At 51.8% G+C, this 24736-nt stretch overlaps 1 protein-coding gene across 4 annotated transcripts in view; it reads right to left on the reverse strand.

The window, feature by feature from the left end:
• ZNF362 (zinc finger protein 362) overlaps window positions 1–24736 on the reverse strand; it is a 48815-nt gene that overhangs the window by 10178 nt on the left and 13901 nt on the right. For 2 of the 4 annotated variants that reach the window (XM_073601449.1, XM_073601448.1), the window contains exons 2-5: window positions 18650–18713; window positions 9379–9529; window positions 5708–6029; window positions 5317–5541 (exon numbers count right to left, since the gene is read on the reverse strand). In XM_073601449.1, coding sequence (XP_073457550.1) covers window positions 5317–5541; window positions 5708–6029; window positions 9379–9529; window positions 18650–18712 — 761 coding nt within the window. In that variant the 5' untranslated portion in view covers window position 18713. Of the gene's footprint in view, window positions 1–5316; window positions 5542–5707; window positions 6030–9378; window positions 9626–18649; window positions 18714–24736 lie in introns of all 4 variants that reach the window. The other 2 variants (XM_073601447.1, XM_073601445.1) reach the window with 1 other exon arrangement.

Genomic DNA, 24736 nt, shown 5'->3' on the forward strand with positions numbered 1-24736 from the left:
ACATGTGCAGCGGCAATGCCACTGGGTTCAAAGTGCAAGGCAAGGCCTCAGTTACATACAAAACCCAGAGTAGCCAGTGCTGATGAGGGTCAGGCAGCCAGAAGTGACCAGACCACTGCATGTGGCTACTGGAGACCAGAGTTCCATGAAGCAGGAGCAGTAGAGGGATGGGGCATTCTCTGTGCTGAATAGCGAGAAACAATGTGAAGCGTGACACTCTACGCAACAGATGATGCCCCTCAGCATTAACCCTTACCAGCCAAATGTCAAAAGGTGCCCAATGTTGCAGCTAGAAAGGTAGCTGTGGCCTGAGGAACTCGGGACTGTTCCACAGCTCTGGATCTACTCAGACCTGGAAAACGCCACAATGCAGATCCCAGTGTGCAAAGGTCACATTCCAGGCTAAACCCCCCAACATCAAGTCCAGTGAGTTCCAGGTACGGCCTGCAAAGCCAGGCTGAGGGAACACTGACTGGGAGAGCTGATAAGCAGAGACATAGCGAGGAATCTAGAATGAAGGTGATGGAAGAGGAATACAAAATTAGAACAATAAAAGGCCATAGCACAAAAATGGACAGAGCCAGAGAAAGACTTCCATCCTCCCAGGTCACCAGCAAAGAACTGAGGCATGCTGGGTAAGGGAGGGGCTGTACTGGAGGCTTGCAGTACCAGACTCTTCTGTTTGCCAGCGCCCAATACCTGCAGGCAGCAGAATAACCCGACTGTACCCCAATTCCTGTGTGTGACCCTCAATGGACAAGAAAGAAATACAATTTTTAACTAAATATTATAGATAAATACATTTTATATTAGTGAGACATACCACAATATACAGTGAGGGGAAAAGTATTTGATCGGCTTCTGATTTTGTGACAAAGAAACAATCAGTCTATAATTTTATTGGTCGGTTTATTATAACAGTGAGAGAGACAGAATAACAACAAAAATATCCAGAAAAACGCATTTCATAAAAAGTTATAAACTGATTTGCATTTTAATGAGTGAAATAAGTATGTGAACCCTTCACAAAACATGACTTAGTAGTTGGTGGAGAAACCCTTGTTGGCGATCACAGAGGTCAGACGTTTCTTGGAGTTGGCCTCCAGGTTTGCACACATCTCAGGAGGGATTTTGTCCTCTTTGCAGATCTTCTCCAAGACATTAAGGTTTCCAGGCTGATGTTTGGTAACTCCAACCTTCAGCTCCCTCCACATATTTTCTATGGGATGAAGGTCTGGAAACTGGCTAGGCCACTCCAGGACCTTCATGTGCTTCTTCTTGAGCCACTTCTTTGTTGCCTTGGCCGTGTGTTTTGGGTCATTGTCATGCTGGAAGACCCATCCATGACCCATTTTCAATGTCCTGGCTGAGGGAAGGAGGTTCTCACCCAAGATTTGATGGTACATGGCCCCATCCATCGTCCCTTTGATGCGATGAAGTTGTCCTGTACCCTTAGTAGAAAAACGCCCCCAAAACGTAATGTTTCCACCTCCATATATGACGGTGGGGATTGGTGTTCTTGGGGTCATAGAACCTCCATGTATGATGGTGGGGATTGGTGTTCTTGGGGTCATAGAACCTCCATGTATGACGGTGGGGATTGGTGTTCTTGGGGTCATAGAACCTCCATGTGTGACGGTGGGGATTGGTGTTCTTGGGGTCATAGAACCTCCATGTATGACGGTGGGGATTGGTGTTCTTGGGGTCATAGAACCTCCATGTGTGACGGTGGGGGATGGTGTTCTTGGGGTCATAGGACCTCCATGTATGACGGTGGGGGATGGTGTTCTTGGGGTCATAGAACCTCCATGTATGATGGTGGGGGATGGTGTTCTTGGGGTCATAGGTCCTCCATGTATGACGGTGGGGGATGGTGTTCTTGGGGTCATAGGACCTCCATGTATGACGGTGGGGGATGGTGTTCTTGGGGTCATAGGACCTCCATGTATGACGGTGGGGGATGGTGTTCTTGGGGTCATAGGACCTCCATGTATGACGGTGGGGGATGGTGTTCTTGGGGTCATAGAACCTCCATGTATGACGGTGGGGGATGGTGTTCTTGGGGTCATAGGACCTCCATGTATGACGGTGGGGGATGGTGTTCTTGGGGTCATAGGACCTCCATGTATGACGGTGGGGGATGGTGTTCCTGGTCATAGGACCTCCATGTATGACGGTGGGGGATGGTGTTCTTGGGATCATAGGACCTCCATGTATGACGGTGGGGGATGGTGTTCTTGGGGTCATGGGACCTCCATGTATGACGGTAGGGGATTGTGTTCTTGGGGTCATAGGACCTCCATGTATGACGGTGGGGGATGGTGTTCTTGGGGTCATAGGACCTCCATGTATGACGGTGGGGGATGGTGTTCTTGGGGTCATAGGACCTCCATGTATGGCGGTGGGGGATGGTGTTCTTGGGGTCATAGGCAGCATTTCTCCTCCTACAAATACGACGAGTTGAGTTGATGCCAAAGATCTCCATTTTGGTCTCCTCTGACCACAACACTTTCCCCCAGTTCTCCTCTGAATCATTCGATGTTCATTAGTAATCTTCAGACGGACCTGTACATGTGATTTCCTGAGCAGGGGGACCTTGCGGGGGCTGCAGGATTTCAGTCCTTCACGGTGTAGTGTGTTACCGATTTTTTTCTTGGTGACATATGGTCCCAGCTGAGATCATTGACAAGATTCTCCTGTGTAGTTCTGGGCTGATTCCTCACCGTTCTCATGATCATTGAACCTCCACGAGGTGAGATCTTGTATGGAGCCCCAGACCGAAGGAGATCGATCGTTATTTTGTTTCTTCCATTTGTGAATAAATTCCACCAACTGTTGTCACCCTCTCACCAAGTTGCTTGGCGATGGTCTTGTAGCCCATTCCAGCCTTGTGTAGGTCTACAATCTTCTCCCCGACATCCTTGGACAGCTCTTTGGTCTTGGCCATGGTGGAGAGATTGGAATCTGATTGATTGCTTCTGTGGACAGGTGACTTTTATACAGGTAACAAACTGAGATTAGGGGCACTCCCTATAAGAGAGAGTGCTCCTAATCTCAGCTCATTACCTGTATAGAAGACACCTGGGAGCCAGAAATCTTGCTGATTGATTGGGGATCAAATACTTATTTCACTCATTAAAATGCAAATCAATTTATAACTTTTTTGAAATGCGTTTTTCTGGATATTTTTGTTGTTATTCTCTCACTGTTATAATAAACTGACCAACTGTATAGTTCCCAGTCTCCTGCTCCTCCGCCTGTATAGTACCCAGTCTCCTGCTCCTCTGTCTGTATAGTTCCCAGTCTCCTGCTCCTCCGCCTGTATAGTACCCAGTCTCCTGCTCCTCCGCCTGTATAGTACCCAGTCTCCTGCTCCTCTGTCTGTATAGTTCCCAGTCTCCTGCTCCTCCGCCTGTATAGTACCCAGTCTCCTGCTCCTCCGCCTCTATAGTACCCAGTCTCCTGCTCCTCTGTCTGTATAGTTGCCAGTCTCCTGCTCCTCCGCCTGTATAGTACCCAGTCTCCTGCTCCTCCGCCTGTATAGTACCCAGTCTCCTGCTCCTCTGTCTGTATAGTTCCCAGTCTCCTGCTCCTCCGCCTGTATAGTACCCAGTCTCCTGCTCCTCTGTCTGTATAGTTCCCAGTCTCCTGCTCCTCCGCCTGTATAGTACCCAGTCTCCTGCTCCTCCGCCTGTATAGTACCCAGTCTCCTGCTCCTCTGTCTGTATAGTTCCCAGTCTCCTGCTCCTCCGCCTGTATAGTACCCAGTCCCCTGCTCCTCTGTCTGTATAGTTCCCAGTCTCCTGCTCCTCCGCCTGTATAGTACCCAGTCTCCTGCTCCTCCGCCTCTATAGTACCCAGTCCCCTGCTCCTCTGTCTGTATAGTTGCCAGTCTCCTGCTCCTCCGCCTGTATAGTACCCAGTCTCCTGCTCCTCTGTCTGTATAGTTCCCAGTCTCCTGCTCCTCCGCCTGTATAGTACCCAGTCTCCTGCTCCTCTGTCTGTATAGTTTCCAGTCTCCTGCTCCTCCGCCTGTATAGTACCCAGTCTCCTGCTCCTCCGCCTCTATAGTACCCAGTCTCCTGCTCCTCTGTCTGTATAGTTGCCAGTCTCCTGCTCCTCCGCCTGTATAGTACCCAGTCTCCTGCTCCTCCGCCTCTATAGTACCCAGTCTCCTGCTCCTCTGTCTGTATAGTTCCCAGTCTCCTGCTCCTCCGCCTGTATAGTACCCAGTCTCCTGCTCCTCTGTCTGTATAGTTCCCAGTCTCCTGCTCCTCCGCCTGTATAGTACCCAGTCTCCTGCTCCTCCGCCTCTATAGTACCCAGTCTCCTGCTCCTCTGTCTGTATAGTTGCCAGTCTCCTGCTCCTCCGCCTGTATAGTACCCAGTCTCCTGCTCCTCCGCCTGTATAGTACCCAGTCTCCTGCTCCTCCGCCTGTATAGTACCCAGTCTCCTGCTCCTCTGTATAGTTCCCAGTCTCCTGCTCCTCTGCCTGTATAGTACCCAGTCTCCTGCTCCTCCGTCTGTATAGTACCCAGTCTCCTGCTCCTCCGCCTGTATAATTCCCAGTCTCCTGCTCCTCCGCCTGTATAATTTCCAGTCTCCTGCTCCTCTGTCTGTATAATTCCCAGTCACCTGCTCCTCCATCTGTATAGTTCCCAGTCTCCTGCTCCTCTGTCTGTATAGTTCCCAGTCTCCTGCTCCTCTGTATAGTTCCCAGTCTCCTGCTCCTCTGCCTGTATAGTACCCAGTCTCCTGCTCCTCTGTCTGTATAGTTCCCAGTCTCCTGCTCCTCCGTCTGTATAGTACCCAGTCTCCTGCTCCTCCGCCTGTATAATTCCCAGTCTCCTGCTCCTCCGCCTGTATAATTTCCAGTCTCCTGCTCCTCCGCCTGTATAGTACCCAGTCTCCTGCTCCTCTGTCTGTATAGTTCCCAGTCTCCTGCTCCTCTGTCTGTATAGTTCCCAGTCTCCTGCTCCTCTGTCTGTATAGTTCCCAGTCTCCTGCTCCTCTGTCTGTATAGTTCCCAGTCTCCTGCTCCGTCACCCATACAGCCTCCAGGTCCTCCATTTGTATAGTCTACAGCAGCCAATAACATGACCTTATTCTTGTGGTTGATGAGACCAAATGACTGCCCACTCCACAGATACATTTCCAGAACTACAATCCACTAATATTTTACATCTCATCACAATGCAGCTTAGCTCTGACTGTCCCAATACAAGGACCAGTTTATAAAAATCAGAAGATTGCTATTATATAGAGTGCAAGCTGGGCAGACTAAGCGTAATTACCGGGGTCCGGTACTCACATACCTGGTGTGCTGCTGGAGATGAGAGAGCTGGCGGAAGGATTTCTCGCAGTACGAGCAGTGATAGGGTTTGACACCGAGGTGGATGCGCAGATGCTGTGCTAGATATGAAGCATTGGCAAACGATTTGGAACAATGCGGGCACTTATGAGGTTTGGCCTCTGTGTGGGATTTGGAGTGAATCTGCATCTCTGACTTGGAGAAGAAGGTCAGGGGGCAAACTTTACACCTTAATCCAGGGAAAGAGGAAGAAAATTAGCCATATAGATGTAAGCAGCAAGCAACACAGTGCAGCCAATAACAGCCCTATACTGAGACAATATGACAAACCCCCCCGACAATGCGTTCTCCTCGCCTGTGGCCCCTTCTCCACACCTGTGACCCCTTCTCCTCACCTGTAGGTCTTGCCCTCTTTTCCAATATCTCCTGAAGCCAGGATGGGGTAAGGGACAACAAGCACTGGGGTTCCTGGGTGGTTCTCCGCCTTGATTTTCTTTCGCCCCCTCTCAGGTTTGGTGGGCCCCAGCAGGCTGTGCCCTTGGATGGTCTTTATGGTGTCCAGCATTGGTGGGCTGGTGATTCCTGAGATGAGGGTCGGGGAGGTGGCGATAAGTCGAGTTTGGCTGTTGGAAGTCGGAATAGAGGGAGTGCCGCTGCTGGTACCGGTGCTGGATTCTGAAGTGCTGACGTTTGTGCGGGACGATAAAAGGCCCAGCCCTGGAAAACAAATCAGAGAAATGAGTCAAGGCTGCAGGAGCCGGAGGTTCGGACTAACGCTGCAGTCTGGGGTCTGTACCCGGAGACTTCAGGAGGACACTACACATGTCTGCATTTATTGTTGTGTATTATCATCTTTCATCCAGATAAAGAAAACTGATCAGAGCCGTAAAGGACAGACTGGAGTGCTGCAAAAAGCGGGGTGAGAGGGTCAGAGGTCACCATTGACCGACACCAGGCTGGCAGCCACGGGTAATCTGACAAAAACCATTTCCAACAAAGTCCAGGTCTGTAATTAGGTCTGAAATATTCAATCGCCCGCACTGTAACACTTCTGCTATTCTATTACCAAAAGCATTACAGCGCAGTGCTATACGAGCGCATGACCTGGAGCATCGGTCTCCGACCTTTCAGACCTCACAGACCACAAACATGCCTTATACACACACAATGCTCCGCCTCTTTGTACCCCTCCCCCTGATCACACTGCTGCCTTATACACACACATAAAGCTCCGCCTCTCTGCCCCCCGATCACACTGCTGCCTTATACACACAATCCTCCGCCTCTCTGCCCCCCTCCCCCCGATCACACTACTGCCTTATACACACACAATGCTCCGCCTCTCTGCCCCCTTCCCTGATCACACTGCTTCTGCCCCCTTCCCTGATCACACTGCTGCCTTATACACACACAAAGCTCCGCCTCTCTGCCCCCCGATCACACTGCTGCCTTATACACACAATCCTCCGCCTCTCTGCCCCCCTCCCCCGATCACACTGCTGCCTTATACACACAATCCTCCGCCTCTCTGCCCCCCTCCCCCCGATCACACTACTGCCTTATACACACACAATGCTCCGCCTCTCTACCCCCTTCCCTTATCACACTGCTTCTGCCCCCTTCCCTGATCACACTGCTGCCTTATACACACACACAAAGCTCCGCCTCTCTGCCCCCCGATCACACTGCTGCCTTAGACATACACAATGCTCAGCCTCTCTGCCCCCCTCCCCTGATCACGCTGCTGCCTTATACACACAATGCTCCGCCTCTCTGCCCCCTTCCCCCTGATCACACTGCTGCCTTATTCACACACCCAATGCTCCGCTTCTCTGCCCCCTCCACCCGATCACACTGCTGCCTTATACACCCAATGCTCTGCCTCTTTGCCCCCCTCCACCCGATCACACTGCTGCCTTATACGCACAATGCCCTGCTTCTCTGCCCCCCCACCTTAGCACACTGCTGCTTTATACACACACACAATGCTCCACCTCTCTGCCCCCGATCACACTGCTGCCTTATAAACCCAATGCTCCGCTTCTCTGCCCCCCTCCACCCGATTACACTGCTGCCTTATACACACACACACACAATGCTCTGCCTCTCTGCCCCCCTCCCCCCAATCACACTGCTGCCTTATACACCCAATGCTCTGCTTCTCTGCCCCCCTCCACCCGATCACACTGCTGCCTTGTACACACACACACACACACACACACACAATGCTCCGCCTCTTTGTACCCCTCCCCCCCGATCACACTGCTGCCTTGTACACACACACACACACACACAATGCTCCGCCTCTTTGTACCCCTCCCCCCGATCACACTGCTGCCTTATACACACACACAATGTGTCCTCACATTATAAATTTATAAAAAGTGCCCTCATATTAAAAATTAAACAAGACAATAAAATAAGACTATGTGACCTCTTTCATTCCTGCATTGATGGCCTTAATAGTCCTGGGAAAGAAGCTCTCTTTAAATCTATCTGTACAAGTTTTAATCACCCAAAAACGTCTCCCAGATGACAATAATTCAAACAAATGACACCCGGATGAGTCGGGTCTCTCACTATTTTTCCTGCTCTACAAAAGGCAAGGAGTCTCATATATTTCTTCTAGAGAAACAAGATCACACCCCACAATTTCTTGCGCTGTTCCAACCACTCTCTTTAGAGCATTTTTATCTGCCTGCGTACAGCTAGGAGACCAAACTAGAATCCATTCATGTACTCTCCAAAAAATATAAACGCTGTTCTGCCCCCTCCCTCCCCCTGGATCACACTGGTCCCTTATACAAACAATGCTCCGACTCTCTGCCCCCCCCCCCCGATCACACTGCTGCCTTATACACACAATGCTCCGACTCTCTGCCCCCCCCCCCCCCGATCACACTGCTGCCTTATACACACAATGCTCCACCTCTCTGCCCCCCCGATCACACTGCTGCTACATACACACAATGCTCCGCCTCTCTGCCCCCCTCTCCCTGATAACACTGCTGCCTTATACAAACAATGCTCCGACTCTCTGCCCCCTCCCCCTGGATCACACTGGTCCCTTATACAAACAATGCTCCGACTCTCTGCCCCCCCCCCGATCACACTGCTGCCTTATACACACAATGCTCCGACTCTCTGCCCCCCTCCCCCCGATCACACTGCTGCTATATACACACAATGCTCCACCTCTCGGCCCCCCTCCCCCCGATCACACTGCTGCCTTATACACACAATGCTCCGACTCTCTGCCCCCCCCAATCACACTGCTGCCTTATATAAACAATGCTACACCTCTCCCCCCCCGATCACACTGCTGCTACATACACACAATGCTCCGCCTCTCTGCTCCTCCCTCTGGATCACACTGCTGCCTTATACACACAATGCTCCGCCTCTCTGCCCCTCTCCTCCTGGATCACACTGCTGCCTTATACACACAATGCTCCGCCTCTCTGCCCCCCTCCCCCTGGATCACACTGCTGTCTTATACACACAATGCTCTGCCTCTCTGCCCCCCCCGATCACACTGCTGCCTTATACACACAATGCTCCGCCTTTCTGCCCCTCCCTCTGGATCACACTGATGCCTTATACACACAATGCTCCGCCTCTCTGCCCCCCTCCACCCGATCACACTGATGCCTCATACACACAATGCTCCGCCTCTCTGCCCCCCTCCCCCCAATCACACTGCTGCCTCATACACACAATGCTCCGCCTCTCTGCCCCCCTTCCCCCCAATCACATTGCTGCCTCATACACACAATGCTCCGCCTCTCTGCCCCCTCCCCCCAATCACACTGCTGCCTCATACACACAATGCTCCGCCTCTCTGCCCCTGCGGCAGAACTGGAGACCACTGGTTGGCGCCTGCTGATCTGGAGCACCTGTGTACAGCTACATATCCATGTTCTATGTCCCCCCTCCCACCTATACAAAGGGACATTCACAGATATGCAGGTCAATTAGAGCCCCCCTCCCCCCATGGTAAGATCAGATATCACACACAATACAGGGAGAGATCACCTTTCCCCCATCCTTGTGTAGAATGGATTACCTGTGACAGAGCTGGTGGCAGGCCGGGCATGCAGTGCCACGTCTGGCTGAGGAACAGCTTGTGGGTGCAGTCCTGGGACTTGCTGCAGCTTCTGTAGAGACATGACGGACTGGCTGGTCTCCGCTGGCGAGGAAGGGATGAGCAGAGATTGCTGCGAAGGGACGGAAGTAGGAGGCAAGTGAGGAGGTCGGATCTTTTCCGCCATCAGTTGTTCCTTGATCTTATTGATTAACACCAGGTTATCCAACTAAGCAAAGAGCAGAAGAGTTAGCGTGAACTCGGAGAGGATCGGGGATCAACTACATACACAACAGTGACGGACAAGGACAGGCAGGAAGGGTCAGGACACACAGATATGACAAGGACAGACAGGAAGGGTCAGGACACACAGATATGACAAGGAGAGGCGGGAAGGGTCAGGACACACAGATATGACAAGGACAGACAGGAAGGGTCAGGATACACAGATATGACAGGGACAGACAGGAAGGGTCAGGACACACAGATATGACAAGGAGAGGCGGGAAGGGTCAGGACACACAGATATGACAGGGACAGGCGGGAAGGGTCAGGACACACAGATATGACAAGGAGAGGCGGGAAGGGTCAGGACACACAGATATGACAAGGAGAGGCGGGAAGGGTCAGGACACACAGATATGACAAGGAGAGGCGGGAAGGGTCAGGACACACAGATATGACAAGGAGAGGCGGGAAGGGTCAGGACACACAGATATGACAAGGAGAGGCGGGAAGGGTCAGGACACACAGATATGACAAGGAGAGGCGGGAAGGGTCAGGACACACAGATATGACAAGGAGAGGCGGGAAGGGTCAGGACACACAGATATGACAAGGAGAGGCGGGAAGGGTCAGGACACACAGATATGACAAGGAGAGGCGGGAAGGGTCAGGACACATAGATATGACAGGGACAGGCGGGAAGGGTCAGGACACACAGATATGACAGGGACAGGCGGGAAGGGTCAGGATACACAGATATGACAAGGAGAGGCGGGAAGGGTCAGGACACACAGATATGACAAGGACAAGCGGGAAGGGTCAGGACACGCAGATATGACAAGGAGAGGCAGGAAGGGTCAGGACACACAGATATATGACAGGGACAAGCAGGAAGGGTCAGGACACACAGATATGACAAGGACAAGCGGGAAGGGTCAGGACACGCAGATATGACAAGGAGAGGCAGGAAGGGTCAGGACACACAGATATATGACAGGGACAAGCAGGAAGGGTCAGGACACACAGATATGACAAGGAGAGGCAGGAAGGGTCAGGACACACAGATATGACAAGGAGAGGCGGGAAGGGTCAGGACACACAGATATGACAGGGAGAGGCGGGAAGGGTCAGGACACACAGATATGACAGGGACAGGTAGGAAGGGTCAAGACACACAGATATGACAGGGACAGGCAGGAAGGGTCAAGACACACAGATATGACAGGGACAGGCAGGAAGGGTCAGGACACACAGATATGACAAGGAGAGGCGGGAAGGGTCAGGACACACAGATATGACAAGGAGAGGCGGGAAGGGTCAGGACACATAGATATGACAGGGACAGGCGGGAAGGGTCAGGATACACAGATATGACAAGGACAAGCGGGAAGGGTCAGGACACGCAGATATGACAAGGAGAGGCAGGAAGGGTCAGGACACACAGATATATGACAGGGACAAGCAGGAAGGGTCAGGACACACAGATATGACAAGGACAAGCGGGAAGGGTCAGGACACGCAGATATGACAAGGAGAGGCAGGAAGGGTCAGGACACACAGATATATGACAGGGACAAGCAGGAAGGGTCAGGACACACAGATATGACAAGGACAAGCGGGAAGGGTCAGGACACGCAGATATGACAAGGAGAGGCAGGAAGGGTCAGGACACACAGATATATGACAGGGACAAGCAGGAAGGGTCAGGACACACAGATATGACAAGGAGAGGCAGGAAGGGTCAGGACACACAGATATGACAAGGAGAGGCGGGAAGGGTCAGGACACACAGATATGACAAGGAGAGGCGGGAAGGGTCAGGACACACAGATATGACAAGGAGAGGCGGGAAGGGTCAGGACACATAGATATGACAGGGACAGGCGGGAAGGGTCAGGATACACAGATATGACAAGGACAAGCGGGAAGGGTCAGGACACGCAGATATGACAAGGAGAGGCAGGAAGGGTCAGGACACACAGATATATGACAGGGACAAGCAGGAAGGGTCAGGACACACAGATATGACAAGGACAAGCGGGAAGGGTCAGGACACGCAGATATGACAAGGAGAGGCAGGAAGGGTCAGGACACACAGATATATGACAGGGACAAGCAGGAAGGGTCAGGACACACAGATATGACAAGGACAAGCGGGAAGGGTCAGGACACGCAGATATGACAAGGAGAGGCAGGAAGGGTCAGGACACACAGATATATGACAGGGACAAGCAGGAAGGGTCAGGACACACAGATATGACAAGGAGAGGCAGGAAGGGTCAGGACACACAGATATGACAAGGAGAGGCGGGAAGGGTCAGGACACACAGATATGACAGGGAGAGGCGGGAAGGGTCAGGACACACAGATATGACAGGGACAGGTAGGAAGGGTCAAGACACACAGATATGACAGGGACAGGCAGGAAGGGTCAAGACACACAGATATGACAGGGACAGGCAGGAAGGGTCAGGACACACAGATATGACAAGGAGAGGCGGGAAGGGTCAGGACACACAGATATGACAAGGAGAGGCAGGAAGGGTCAGGACACACAGATATGACAGGGACAGGCGGGAAGGGTCAGGACACACAGATATGACAAGGATTGATCCCAGCAATACTATGGTGGTCATCCCTCCATATCAATACCTGTACATTGTGATGGTAACAGGCTGATGTGTGAATTCACAGAAAATCTACTTTAGAAATGTTCAAACTGCCAGATACAGGGTCACCCAATCAGAGGGAAGAGCTGCCAGATACGGGGTCACCCAGAGGGAAGAGCTGCCAGATACGGGGTCACCCAATCATTAAAAGGGAAGAGCTTCCAGATGCGGGGTCACCCAATCACCATAGGGAAGAACTTCCAGATGCGGGGTCACCCAATCACCATAGGGAAGAACTTCCAGATGCAGGGTCACCCAATCACCATAGGGAAGAACTTCCAGATGCAGGGTCACCCAATCACCATAGGGAAGAAGTTCCAGATGTGGGGTCACCCAATCACCATAGGGAAGAAGTTCCAGATGCGGGGTCACCCAATCACCATAGGGAAGAAGTTCCAGATGCGGGGTCACCCAATTACCATAGGGAAGAAGTTCCAGATGCGGGGTCACCCAATCACCATAGGGAAGAAGTTCCAGATGCGGGGTCACCCAATCACCATAGGGAAGAACTTCCAGATGCGGGGTCACCCAATCACCATAGGGAAGAAGTTCCAGATGCGGGGTCACCCAATCACCATAGGGAAGAAGTTCCAGATGCGGGGTCACCCAATCACCATAGGGAAGAAGTTCCAGATGTGGGGTCACCCAATCACCATAGGGAAGAAGTTCCAGATGCGGGGTCACCCAATCACCATAGGGAAGAAGTTCCAGATGCGGGGTCACCCAATCACCATAGGGAAAACTGTCTCTGACATGAACTGAGCCTGCTCTGACCTCCCATAGGCTGATTGCCGGGCTTCATTCTATGACATCACACAGCAAATGCCACCTTATCACAAAGAATGACAGCATGGAGGATGCAGCACAGGAGAAGCTCCGTCAGGCACTAAATTAAAGTGATATTAAAGGCAAGTTAAAAAAAGCACACAACAAACATGTTATGATTACCGGCTCTGTAATGGTTTTGCACAGAGCAGTCCCGATCCTCCTCTTCTCGGGTCCCCTGCCGGAACTCCTGGCCCCGGCCTCCTGCCCCCATAGCAGGCTCGCTCCCGAGCTGCTGTACTGTGTACATTCACACACTAAGAGTCGTAGCTCGGCCCTGTCCCCTCGCTCTTCTCACTGGTTCAATGGCTAAGATTGACAGCAGAGAGTCGAGGCTCTTGTGCTGGATCACAATGGGGCTCAGGTAAGTAATGGGGGGGGGTTTGCACACAGGTGAGCTGTTACAACTTTAATTGGGCTATTGAGGACCAAAAAAAACAAAAAACGAAAAAAAAAAAACCACACAGCCCCCAACACCAGTGTAACTTACCACGCTCCCAATGCATCAAAAAGCTCACAGCAATTAGCCAAACCAACAAACATAAAATGGATAAAAACACTATTTTAATAATAATAATGATAAATGAAAATAATGGCAGCCATATGCTACATACCATCCTAGGGGTAATAGGTGAGGATCTAGCACTAGCATCAAAGAAAATTACATGATCAGCCCAAATCCTAATCTTCAATAATCTATCTATGGGGGTGCTGCTCTTGGACCAGAGAGGGCGCTCTACTGAATCATTGAAAAACAAAAGGCAACGACAAGAGTGTAAAATCCCATAGTGTCGTATATTAAGCAGGAAGCATTTATGAAATAAAATTGCACTCACATGTGGCGGGCAGAAGAGTCCATGTCTCCTGGAAGTGATGAAGTGTGAACTAGGACCCCTGCCTTGGCCACCGGTAAGGGGGTGAGAGCGCACTGGTGATGGAATAAAGCCGCGGTCACTGGAGGAACACCGTCACCGAAGCAGCACCCCGGAGGAGGAGGCTGCCTGACATAGCCGATGTTTACATGCACAGGAGGATACAGGAACACGTTTCCAAGCTTCTTCCTCAGCCTAAGCTGGGAAACGCGTTCATGTATCGTACTGCGCATGAGAACATCGGTTATATCAGGCAGCCTCCAACTCCGGGGGCTTGGTTCACACTTTATCACTCCGGGCTCCCAGGAGACACGGGTTGTTCTGCCCGCCACATGTGAGTGCCATTTTATTCATTTCATAAATGCTTTCTGCCTAATAGACAGCACTATGGGGGTTACACGCTTCTCTCTCCTGTTTACAGTCCGTCTGGTACTCAGCCGCCTGCGCTGTCATAGGAACCATCGTCCCATCTGGATCATTCGATAGGGTAGGCAATGAGAATGGACACATCTGTCCTTCTGTCTTTCTTGGTTTGTTTCTTCAGGTGAACTATAAATTCTTATCTGCTCCAGCAAACCGCCACAGTGAAGCCATGAGGAGGCCTAATGCTGCGGTGTGAGCAGAAGACGGGACCCGCATGAAGGACAGACAGCCAACCACGTGTAAATATACACAGAGGGTATGGAAAAGAATCCCCACCCTCTTTAAAATAAGCCCATTTTGTTGCTTTGCAGCCTGAAATGAAGACAGACACAGTTTTTGTTTTATCCAGCTGCATTTACTGAGTGCAACTTATACCATCCAACATGTCAGAAAAAATAAATAACAGAAACACTGAGTTGGAAAAAGGATCACCCCCACCCCCACCCCACCCCTCCAAAAATGACTTATAAACTCAATCAGGTGTAGCTATTCACCTTCTCATTGGCACACAAAGCCATGTGACTTTCACCTGTGATCAGATGCAGACATTTTGATTAGCTAAGCATGAAAATGGCTTTCCTGGAGCATTTCAGTCCCTGTTAGTGCAGCTAAAGCAAACAATCACCTATGGGTGACGCTGTCACCGGGATAAGGACTGGCACAAGTCAGGAGATGTATACAAAGGCTTTATCAATGCCTAGAAGCAGAGTAAAGTCTATTATTAAAAAGTGGGAGAGATTTGGTAGAACACAGACCCCCCCTGGATCAGGATGTTGCTCCAAACTGGAGGAAACTAGTCAGAGAGGCCACCAAGAGGCCTTCAGAAACTGACAAAGATGGTCATTCTATGCATGTGACACCAATATCACCAATTCTCCACAAATGTGGCTTGTATGAGGGGAGGGATGCAAGAAAAAAGCCGCTCCTCAAGAAAGGCAACATGCCGTCACCACTGAGCTTTGCCAAAATGCACCGTGAAGATTCTGAGGTCACATGGAAAAAGGTGTTCAGGTCAGATGAGTCTAAAATGGAATGATTTAGCCTCAACACCAAATGATACGTCTGGCGGAAATCCATCTAAATAACACCATTCCTACAGTAAAGCATGGAGAGGGGGTCAGATCCTGGTATGGGGGTGGTCATATCCCGTTATGGGGGTGGTCATATCCCGTTATGGGGGTGAAATTATCCTGGTATGGGGGTGATACTCTGCAGCAGGGACTGGAGCACTTGTCAGGATAGAAGGAAAAATGGATGGGGCAAAATGCCGTCACATTCTTGAGGAAAATGTGCTGCCCTCTGCTGGCAGAAAGTTGTGAATGAAAAGAAGGTTTCCCTTCCAAAGCACGCAGCAACAATGAGCACACAATGGTGGGAGGAGAAGGCGGGAATGTGCAACAATGAGCACACAGTGGTGGGAGGAGAAGGCGGGGAATGTCCACCAATGAGCACACAATGGTGGGAGGAGAAGGCGGGGAATTCCACCAATGAGCACAAAGCGGTTAGAGGAGAAGGCGGGGAATGTGCAACAATTGAGCACACGGTGATTGGAGGAGAAGGTGGGGAATATCCTTGCATGGCCTAGTCAGAGGCCAGACTTAAACCCCATTGAAAATCTGTGGAATTATTAGACTGCAGTCCACAAAAGTCACCATCAAATGTAACTGAACCCGAGCCATTCTGCAAAGAAGAGAAGAGTGGCCAAATATCAAATATTGCAAAGTCTAGATGTGGAAAGTTAGTAGAGACAAATCCCAACAGACTAAAGGCTGGAATTACAGTAAAAGGGGGTCCAGCAAAATACGAACATATGGGGGGGTCCCCATCGCCAACTCAGTGATTCTGTTTATTCTGACATGTTGGTCTTCTATCTTGCACTTGGATGGTATTATTATTATTATGCAGGATTTATATTATTATTATTATAATACAGGATTTATATAGCGCCAACCGCTTACGCAGCGCTTTACAATGTATGGGTAGACAGTATTAATACAATACACTTTAATACAGAAGGAATCAGAGGGCCCTGCTCCTTAGAGCTTACAATCTGAGAGTATAAGTTGCAAGCTGGATAAAACAAAAACCGTGTCTGTCTTTCATTTCAGGCTGCAAAACAACAAAATGGGATTATTTTAAAAAGGGTGGGGAGATTATTTTCTATATATACTGTATATTGTAAACAGCTGAATGATGATCCCCTTTTACCCCCCCCCCCACACCCATCCCAAGGGCAAAATGTCACTGTCCACTAACATTCTTCAGCCTTCACACTGAAGTCAAACTGACCCTTTCCCATCTAGGAGTTCACAAACCCCTCTCCTCCCTGTCCAAGATGACCTTCTCCCTCTACAAGCTGACCTTCTTCCTTTCCTCCCTCTACAAGCTGTCCATCTCACTCTACTCCCTCTCCGATCTGTATCCCTTTCCAAGCTGTCCCCCTTTCCTCCCTCTCCAAGCCGTCTCCCTTTCCTACCTCTCCAAGCTGTCCCCATTTCCTCCCTCTCCAAGCTGTCCCCATTTCCTCCCTCTCCAAGCTGTCCCCCTTTCCTCCCTCTCCAAGCTGTCCCCCTTTCCTCCCTCTCCAAGCTGTCCCCCTTTCCTCCCTCTCCAAGCCGTCTCCCTTCCCTACCTCTCCAAGCCGTCTCCCTTTCCTACCTCTCCAAGCTGTCCCCCTTTCCTACCTCTCCAAGCCGTCTCCCTTTCCTACCTCTCCAAGTCGTCTCCCTTTCCTCCCTCTCCAAGCCGTCTCCCTTTCCTCCCTCTCCAAGCTGTCCCCCTTTCTTCCCTCTCCAAGCTGTCTCCCTTTCCTACCTCTCCAAGCTGTCCCCCTTTCCTACCTCTCCAAGCCGTCCCCCTTTCCTACCTCTCCAAGCTGTCTCCCTTTCCTCCCTCTCCAAGCTGTCCCCCTTTCCTCCCTCTCCAAGCCGTCTCCCTTCCCTATCTCTCCAAGCCGTCTCTCTTTCCTACCTCTCCAAGCTGTCTCCCTTTCCTCCCTCTCCAAGCTGTCCCCCTTTCCTCCCTCTCCAAGCCGTCTCCCATTCCTCCCTCTCCAAGCCGTCTCCCATTCCTCCCTCTCCAAGCCGTCTCCCTTTCCTCCCTCTCCAAGCTGTCTGTCTCACTCTACTCCCTCTCCAAGCCGTCTCCCTTTCCTCCCTCTCCAAGCCGTCTCCCTTTCCTCCCTCTCCAAGCCGTCTCCCTTTCCTCCCTCTCCAAGCCGTCTCCCTTTCCTCCCTCTCCAAGCTGTCTGTCTCACTCTACTCCCTCTCCAAGCCGTCTCCCTTTCCTCCCTCTCCAAGCTGTCTGTCTCACTCTACTCCCTCTCCAAGCCATCTCCCTTTCCAAGCTGGCCTTCTCCCTCTCCAATCTATTCATCTCACTCTACTCCCTCTCAAAGCTGTCAGTATCTCTCTGTCTGCTCTACTTATCACTGCAAAAGTGGTTTCCATACCACTGACCGACCAGTCTGGTCATCCTACAATTAGACTGAATGCACTTTTGGGTGGGGGTGGGGTGGGGTCTTATTTCTTATTCCGGACTGAACAGCTCTGCAAAAACTGTTGGTGACTTCTGATTGCTGGCTATAACCGATAAAGGGTGCAGACTACCAGACGGGGCCAACTTTATGGGTATCGGACAATCGGCATGCATTATAACGGTAGTAAATATTTGTAGCTAAAGCGTGAATTATGCAATACATCGAGTTATCAATCGATGAATATTAATAAATACAAAAGCAGAACAATAACAATGTCCAGCAAAGCACAGCGAGGCCAATCAGAGTGACACCAAAGAGTGATCACACGTCTCCTGAGCATTCATAATAAAGGAAGAAGGGAGCGTTCTATAATATCATACTCTTCACATTAATAAAGGAGATAGATTGTCTTATCTGTGATCAGAAATGTTATGTAATTTGGGGGGAGGGGGTTGTTAAGGGTCTATGTAAGTCTGTGATTACACATCTCATCTCCCCAGACCATTAGGTAGTGGCTGTGATCAGCAATTATGTGTCAATCTGCCCTGAGTGGTGGTGACATTTGGCGGCTGTCTGACTGGCTGGCTGTAGTGGGGGCTCCCGCCTTGTACCCGGGATGGACACCCCACTGTCTTCTTCCTGTACACATCTCCCCGGCTCAGTAACATTTGTGATATAATGATACATAGAATGAGGCGACTCCTGCCGCAGGCTGTACAGTAGCAGGAAGCAAAGGTTAAAGGTCATTGAACAAGTCTCACCTGGCTGGGCATCGCTGGAGGTGGAGGCCAAAAATAGGGATTGTTAAAGCGCGGTTCGGCCATCCTGCAAGAAGGAAAGAAAGTTATGGCTCTGGCTGGAGGATGATCAGCGTCATGTACAGGAATGAAGCCGGTCACATATGCAATATACTGGCATTTCATTGTATTAGATGGTGAGTGAGAGCGGCTGGCCAGTGTTCTGAGTGTCAGCACACAGGCCAAGCTCTTTATTGGTGGAGCAGAACACGCAGGTCATCCAATGGACAGCATTACACTTCCATCTGCACTCCAGACCCGGGTGAGATATACAGAGGAGGAGAGGAGACCATCTAAAAGTCTATCACTTCCAACACAGCCACCAGCAATGCTAAGAGAGGCACCTACCGGACTGGGGAGAGAAGAGTGTGAGCTCAGCAGACAAGTCAATACACTATATATATATGAAGCACCAACATTTATTGCAGAGCTGTGCTATTAGTAATACATCACCCATAGCATATACATGGACCCAAAATCTTACAATCTAGACAGTAAAAGGTACAGAAGGGTTCAGCCACTGATAGCTGAAGACAGATGTAGGAGGAGCAGAAAATGTGACAGCAAAGAAAACAATGTATTTAATCTGAGGAGCCAACGTTCTACGGAGAGCTTCACCCATCCGAGGAGAACCAGGAGACCAGTGGAGGACAGTAAAGGGTTATATGGGCCATACACCCCACTACTGAGACAGAGCGGAGCCATGTACCCCAATACTGAGACAGAGCGGAGCCATGTACCCCAATACTGAGACAGAGCGGAGCCATGTACCCCACTACTGAGACAGAGCGGAGCCATGTACCCCAATACTGAGACAGAGCGGAGCCATGTACCCCACTACTGAGACAGAGCGGAGCCATGTACCCCAATACTGAGACAGAGCGGAGCCATGTACCCCAATACTGAGACAGAGCGGAGCCATGTACCCCACTACTGAGACAGAGCGGAGCCATACACCCCACTACTGAGACAGAGCGGAGCCATGTACCCCAATACTGAGACAGAGCGGAGCCATGTACCCCACTACTGAGACAGAGCGGAGCCATGTACCCCAATACTGAGACAGAGCGGAGCCATGTACCCCAATACTGAGACAGAGCTGAGCCATGTACCCCACTACTGAGACAGAGCGGAGCCATGTACCCCAATACTGAGACAGAGCGGAGCCATACACCCCACTACTGAGACAGAGCGGAGCCATGTACCCCAATACTGAGACAGAGCGGAGCCATGTACCCCACTACTGAGACAGAGCGGAGCCATGTACCCCAATACTGAGACAGAGCGGAGCCATACACCCCACTACTGAGACAGAGCGGAGCCATGTACCCCACTACTGAGACAGAGCGGAGCCATACACCCCACTACTGAGACAGAGCGGAGCCATGTACCCCACTACTGAGACAGAGCGGAGCCATGTACCCCAATACTGAGACAGAGCGGAGTCATGTACCCCACTACTGAGACAGAGCGGAGCCATGTACCCCACTACTGAGACAGAGCGGAGCCATGTACCCCACTACTGAGACAGAGCGGAGCCATGTACCCCAATACTGAGACAGAGCGGAGCCATGTACCCCAATACTGAGACAGAGCAGAGCCATACACCCCACTACTGAGACAGAGCGGAGCCATGTACCCCAATACTGAGACAGAGCGGAGCCATACACCCCACTACTGAGACAGAGCTGAGCCATACACCCCACTACTGAGACAGAGCTGAGCCATACACCCCACTACTGAGACAGAGCGGAGCCATGTACCCCAATACTGAGACAGAGCGGAGCCATGTACCCCAATACTGAGACAGAGCAGAGCCATACACCCCACTACTGAGACAGAGCGGAGCCATACACCCCAATACTGAGACAGAGCGGAGCCATGTACCCCAATACTGAGACAGAGCGGAGCCATACACCCCACTACTGAGACAGAGCTGAGCCATACACCCCACTACTGAGACAGAGCGGAGCCATGTACCCCACTACTGAGACAGAGCTGAGCCATGTACCCCAATACTGAGACAGAGCGGAGCCATGTACCCCAATACTGAGACAGAGCGGAGCCATACACCCCACTACTGAGACAGAGCGGAGCCATGTACCCCACTACTGAGACAGAGCGGAGCCATGTACCCCAATACTGAGACAGAGCGGAGCCATGTACCCCAATACTGAGACAGAGCGGAGCCATACACCCCACTACTGAGACAGAGCGGAGCCATGTACCCCAATACTGAGACAGAGCGGAGCCATGTACCCCAATACTGAGACAGAGCTGAGCCATGTACCCCAATACTGAGACAGAGCGGAGCCATGTACCCCACTACTGAGACAGAGCGGAGCCATGTACCCCAATACTGAGACAGAGCGGAGCCATGTACCCCAATACTGAGACAGAGCGGAGCCATGTACCCCAATACTGAGACAGAGCGGAGCCATGCACCCCAATACTGAGACAGAGCGGAGCCATGCACCCCAATACTGAGACAGAGCGGAGCCATGCACCCCAATACTGAGACAGAGCGGAGCCATGCACCCCAATACTGAGACAGAGCGGAGCCATGCACCCCAATACTGAGACAGAGCGGAGCCATGCACCCCAATACTGAGACAGAGCGGAGCCATGTACCCCAATACTGAGACAGAGCGGAGCCATGCACCCCAATACTGAGACAGAGCGGAGCCATGCACCCCACTACTGAGACAGAGCTGAGCCATGTACCCCACTACTGAGACAGAGCGGAGCCATGTACCCCACTACTGAGACAGAGCGGAGCCATGCACCCCACTACTGAGACAGAGCTGAGCCATGTACCCCACTACTGAGACAGAGCGGAGCCATGTACCCCAATACTGAGACAGAGCGGAGCCATGCACCCCAATACTGAGACAGAGCGGAGCCATGCACCCCAATACTGAGACAGAGCGGAGCCATGCACCCCAATACTGAGACAGAGCGGAGCCATGTACCCCAATACTGAGACAGAGCGGAGCCATGCACCCCAATACTGAGACAGAGCGGAGCCATGCACCCCACTACTGAGACAGAGCTGAGCCATGTACCCCACTACTGAGACAGAGCGGAGCCATGTACCCCACTACTGAGACAGAGCTGAGCCATGTACCCCACTACTGAGACAGAGCGGAGCCATGTACCCCAATACTGAGACAGAGCGGAGCCATGTACCCCAATACTGAGACAGAGCTGAGCCATGTACCCCACTACTGAGACAGAGCGGAGCCATGTACCCCACTACTGAGACAGAGCGGAGCCATGCACCCCACTACTGAGACAGAGCGGAGCCATGTACCCCAATACTGAGACAGAGCGGAGCCATGCACCCCACTACTGAGACAGAGCGGAGCCATGTACCCCAATACTGAGACAGAGCGGAGCCATGTACCCCAATACTGAGACAGAGCGGAGCCATGTACCCCAATACTGAGACAGAGCGGAGCCATGCACCCCACTACTGAGACAGAGCTGAGCCATGTACCCCACTACTGAGACAGAGCGGAGCCATGTACCCCACTACTGAGACAGAGCGGAGCCATGTACCCCACTACTGAGACAGAGTGGAGCCATGCACCCCAATACTGAGACAGAGCGGAGCCATGTACCCCAATACTGAGACAGAGCAGAGCCATGTACCCCACTACTGAGACAGAGCTGAGCCATACACCCCACTACCAATAATGAGGAGAGCTGAGCTATACACCCCATTACTGAGACAGAGCGGAGCCATGCACCCCACTACTGAGACAGAGCTGAGCCATACACCCCACTACCAATACTGAGGAGAGCTGAGCTATACACCCCATTACTGAGACAGAGCGGAGCCATGCACCCCACTACTGAGACAGAGCGGAGCCATGCACCCCACTACTGAGACAGAGCGGAGCCATGTACCCCAATACTGAGACAGAGCAGAGCCATGTACCCCACTACTGAGACAGAGCTGAGCCATGTACCCCAATACTGAGACAGAGCGGAGCCATACACCCCACTACTGAGACAGAGCTGAGCCATACACCCCACTACCAATAATGAGGAGAGCTGAGCCATACACCCCACTACCAATAATGAGGAGAGCTGAGCCATACACCCCACTACCAATACTGAGGAGAGCTGAGCCATACACCCCACTACCAATACTGAGGAGAGCTGAGCTATACACCCCATTACTGAGACAGAGCGGAGCCATGCACCCCACTACTGAGACAGAGCGGAGCCATGCACCCCACTACTGAGACAGAGCGGAGCCATGCACCCCACTACTGAGACAGAGCGGAGCCATGCACCCCACTACTGAGACAGAGCGGAGCCATGCACCCCACTACTGAGACAGAGCGGAGCCATGTACCCCACTACTGAGACAGAGCGGAGCCATGCACCCCACTACTGAGACAGAGCGGAGCCATGTACCCCAATACTGAGACAGAGCGGAGCCATGTACCCCAATACTGAGACAGAGCTGAGCCATGCACCCCACTACTGAGACAGAGCAGAGCCATGTACCCCACTACTGAGACAGAGCTGAGCCATACACCCCACTACCAATAATGAGGAGAGCTGAGCCATACACCCCACTACCAAGACTGAGGAGAGCTGAGCCATACACCCCACTACCAAGACTGAGGAGAGCTGAGCCATACACCCCACTACCAAGACTGAGGAGAGCTGAGCCATACACCCCACTACTGAGACAGAGCAGAGCCATGCACCCCACTACTGAGACAGAGCAGAGCCATGCACCCCACTACCAAGAGAGATCTGGGCCATACACCCCATTGCCAAGACTGAGGAGTGCTGGGCCATACACCACATTACCAAGACAGAGAGAGCGGAACCATACACCCCACTACCGGGACTGAGGAGAGCTGGGCCATACACCCCACTACCAAGACAGAGAGAGCTGAGCCATACACCCCACTACCAAGACAGAGAGAGCTGAGCCATACACCCCACTACCAATAATGAGGAGAGCTGAGCCATACACCCCACTACTGAGGCAGAGCTGAGCAAAACACCCCACTACTGAGACAGAGCTGAGCCATACACCCCACTACCAATAATGAGGAGAGCTGAGCCATACACCCCACTACCAATACTGAGGAGAGCTGGGCCATACACCCCACTACCAATACTGAGGAGAGCTGAGCCATACACCCCACTACCAAGACTGAGGAGAGCTGAGCCATACACCCCACTACCGAGACTGAGGAGAGCTGAGCCATACACCCCACCACTACCGAGACTGAGGGGCGCTGAGCCATACACCCCACTACCGAGACTGAGGAGAGCTGAGCCATACACCCCACTACCAGTACTGAGGAGAGCTGAGCCATACACCCCACTACCAATACTGAGGAGAGCTGAGCCATACACCCCATTACCAAGACTGAGGAGAGCTGGGCCATACACCCCACTACCAATACTGAGGAGAGCTGAGCCATACACCCCACTACCAATACTGAGGAGAGCTGAGCCATACACCCCATTACCAAGACTGAGGAGAGCTGGGCCATACACCCCACTACCAATACTGAGGAGAGCTGAGCCATACACCCCACTACTGAGACAGAGCAGAGCCATGCACCCCACTACTGAGACAGAGCAGAGCCATGCACCCCACTACTGAGACAGAGCAGAGCCATGTACCCCACTACCAAGAGAGATCTGGGCCATACACCCCATTGCCAAGACTGAGGAGTGCTGGGCCATACACCACATTACCAAGACAGAGAGAGCGGAACCATGCACCTCACTACCAGGACTGAGAGAGCTGAGCCATACACCCCACTACCAAGACAGAGAGAGCTGAGCCATCCACCCCACTACCAATACTGAGGAGAGCTGGGCCATCCACCCCACTTCCAATACTGAGGAGAGCTGGGCCATCCACCCCACTACCAATACTGAGGAGAGCTGAGCCATACACCCCACTACCAATACTGAGGAAAGCTGGGCCATACACCCCACTACCGAGACAGAGAGAGCTGAGCCATACACCCCGCTACCAAGAGAGAGCGGAACCATACACCCCAC

Source organism: Aquarana catesbeiana, linkage group LG10, assembly GCF_042186555.1.
Source record: "Aquarana catesbeiana isolate 2022-GZ linkage group LG10, ASM4218655v1, whole genome shotgun sequence".
In the NCBI taxonomy this organism is placed as follows: Eukaryota; Metazoa; Chordata; class Amphibia; order Anura; family Ranidae; genus Aquarana; species Aquarana catesbeiana.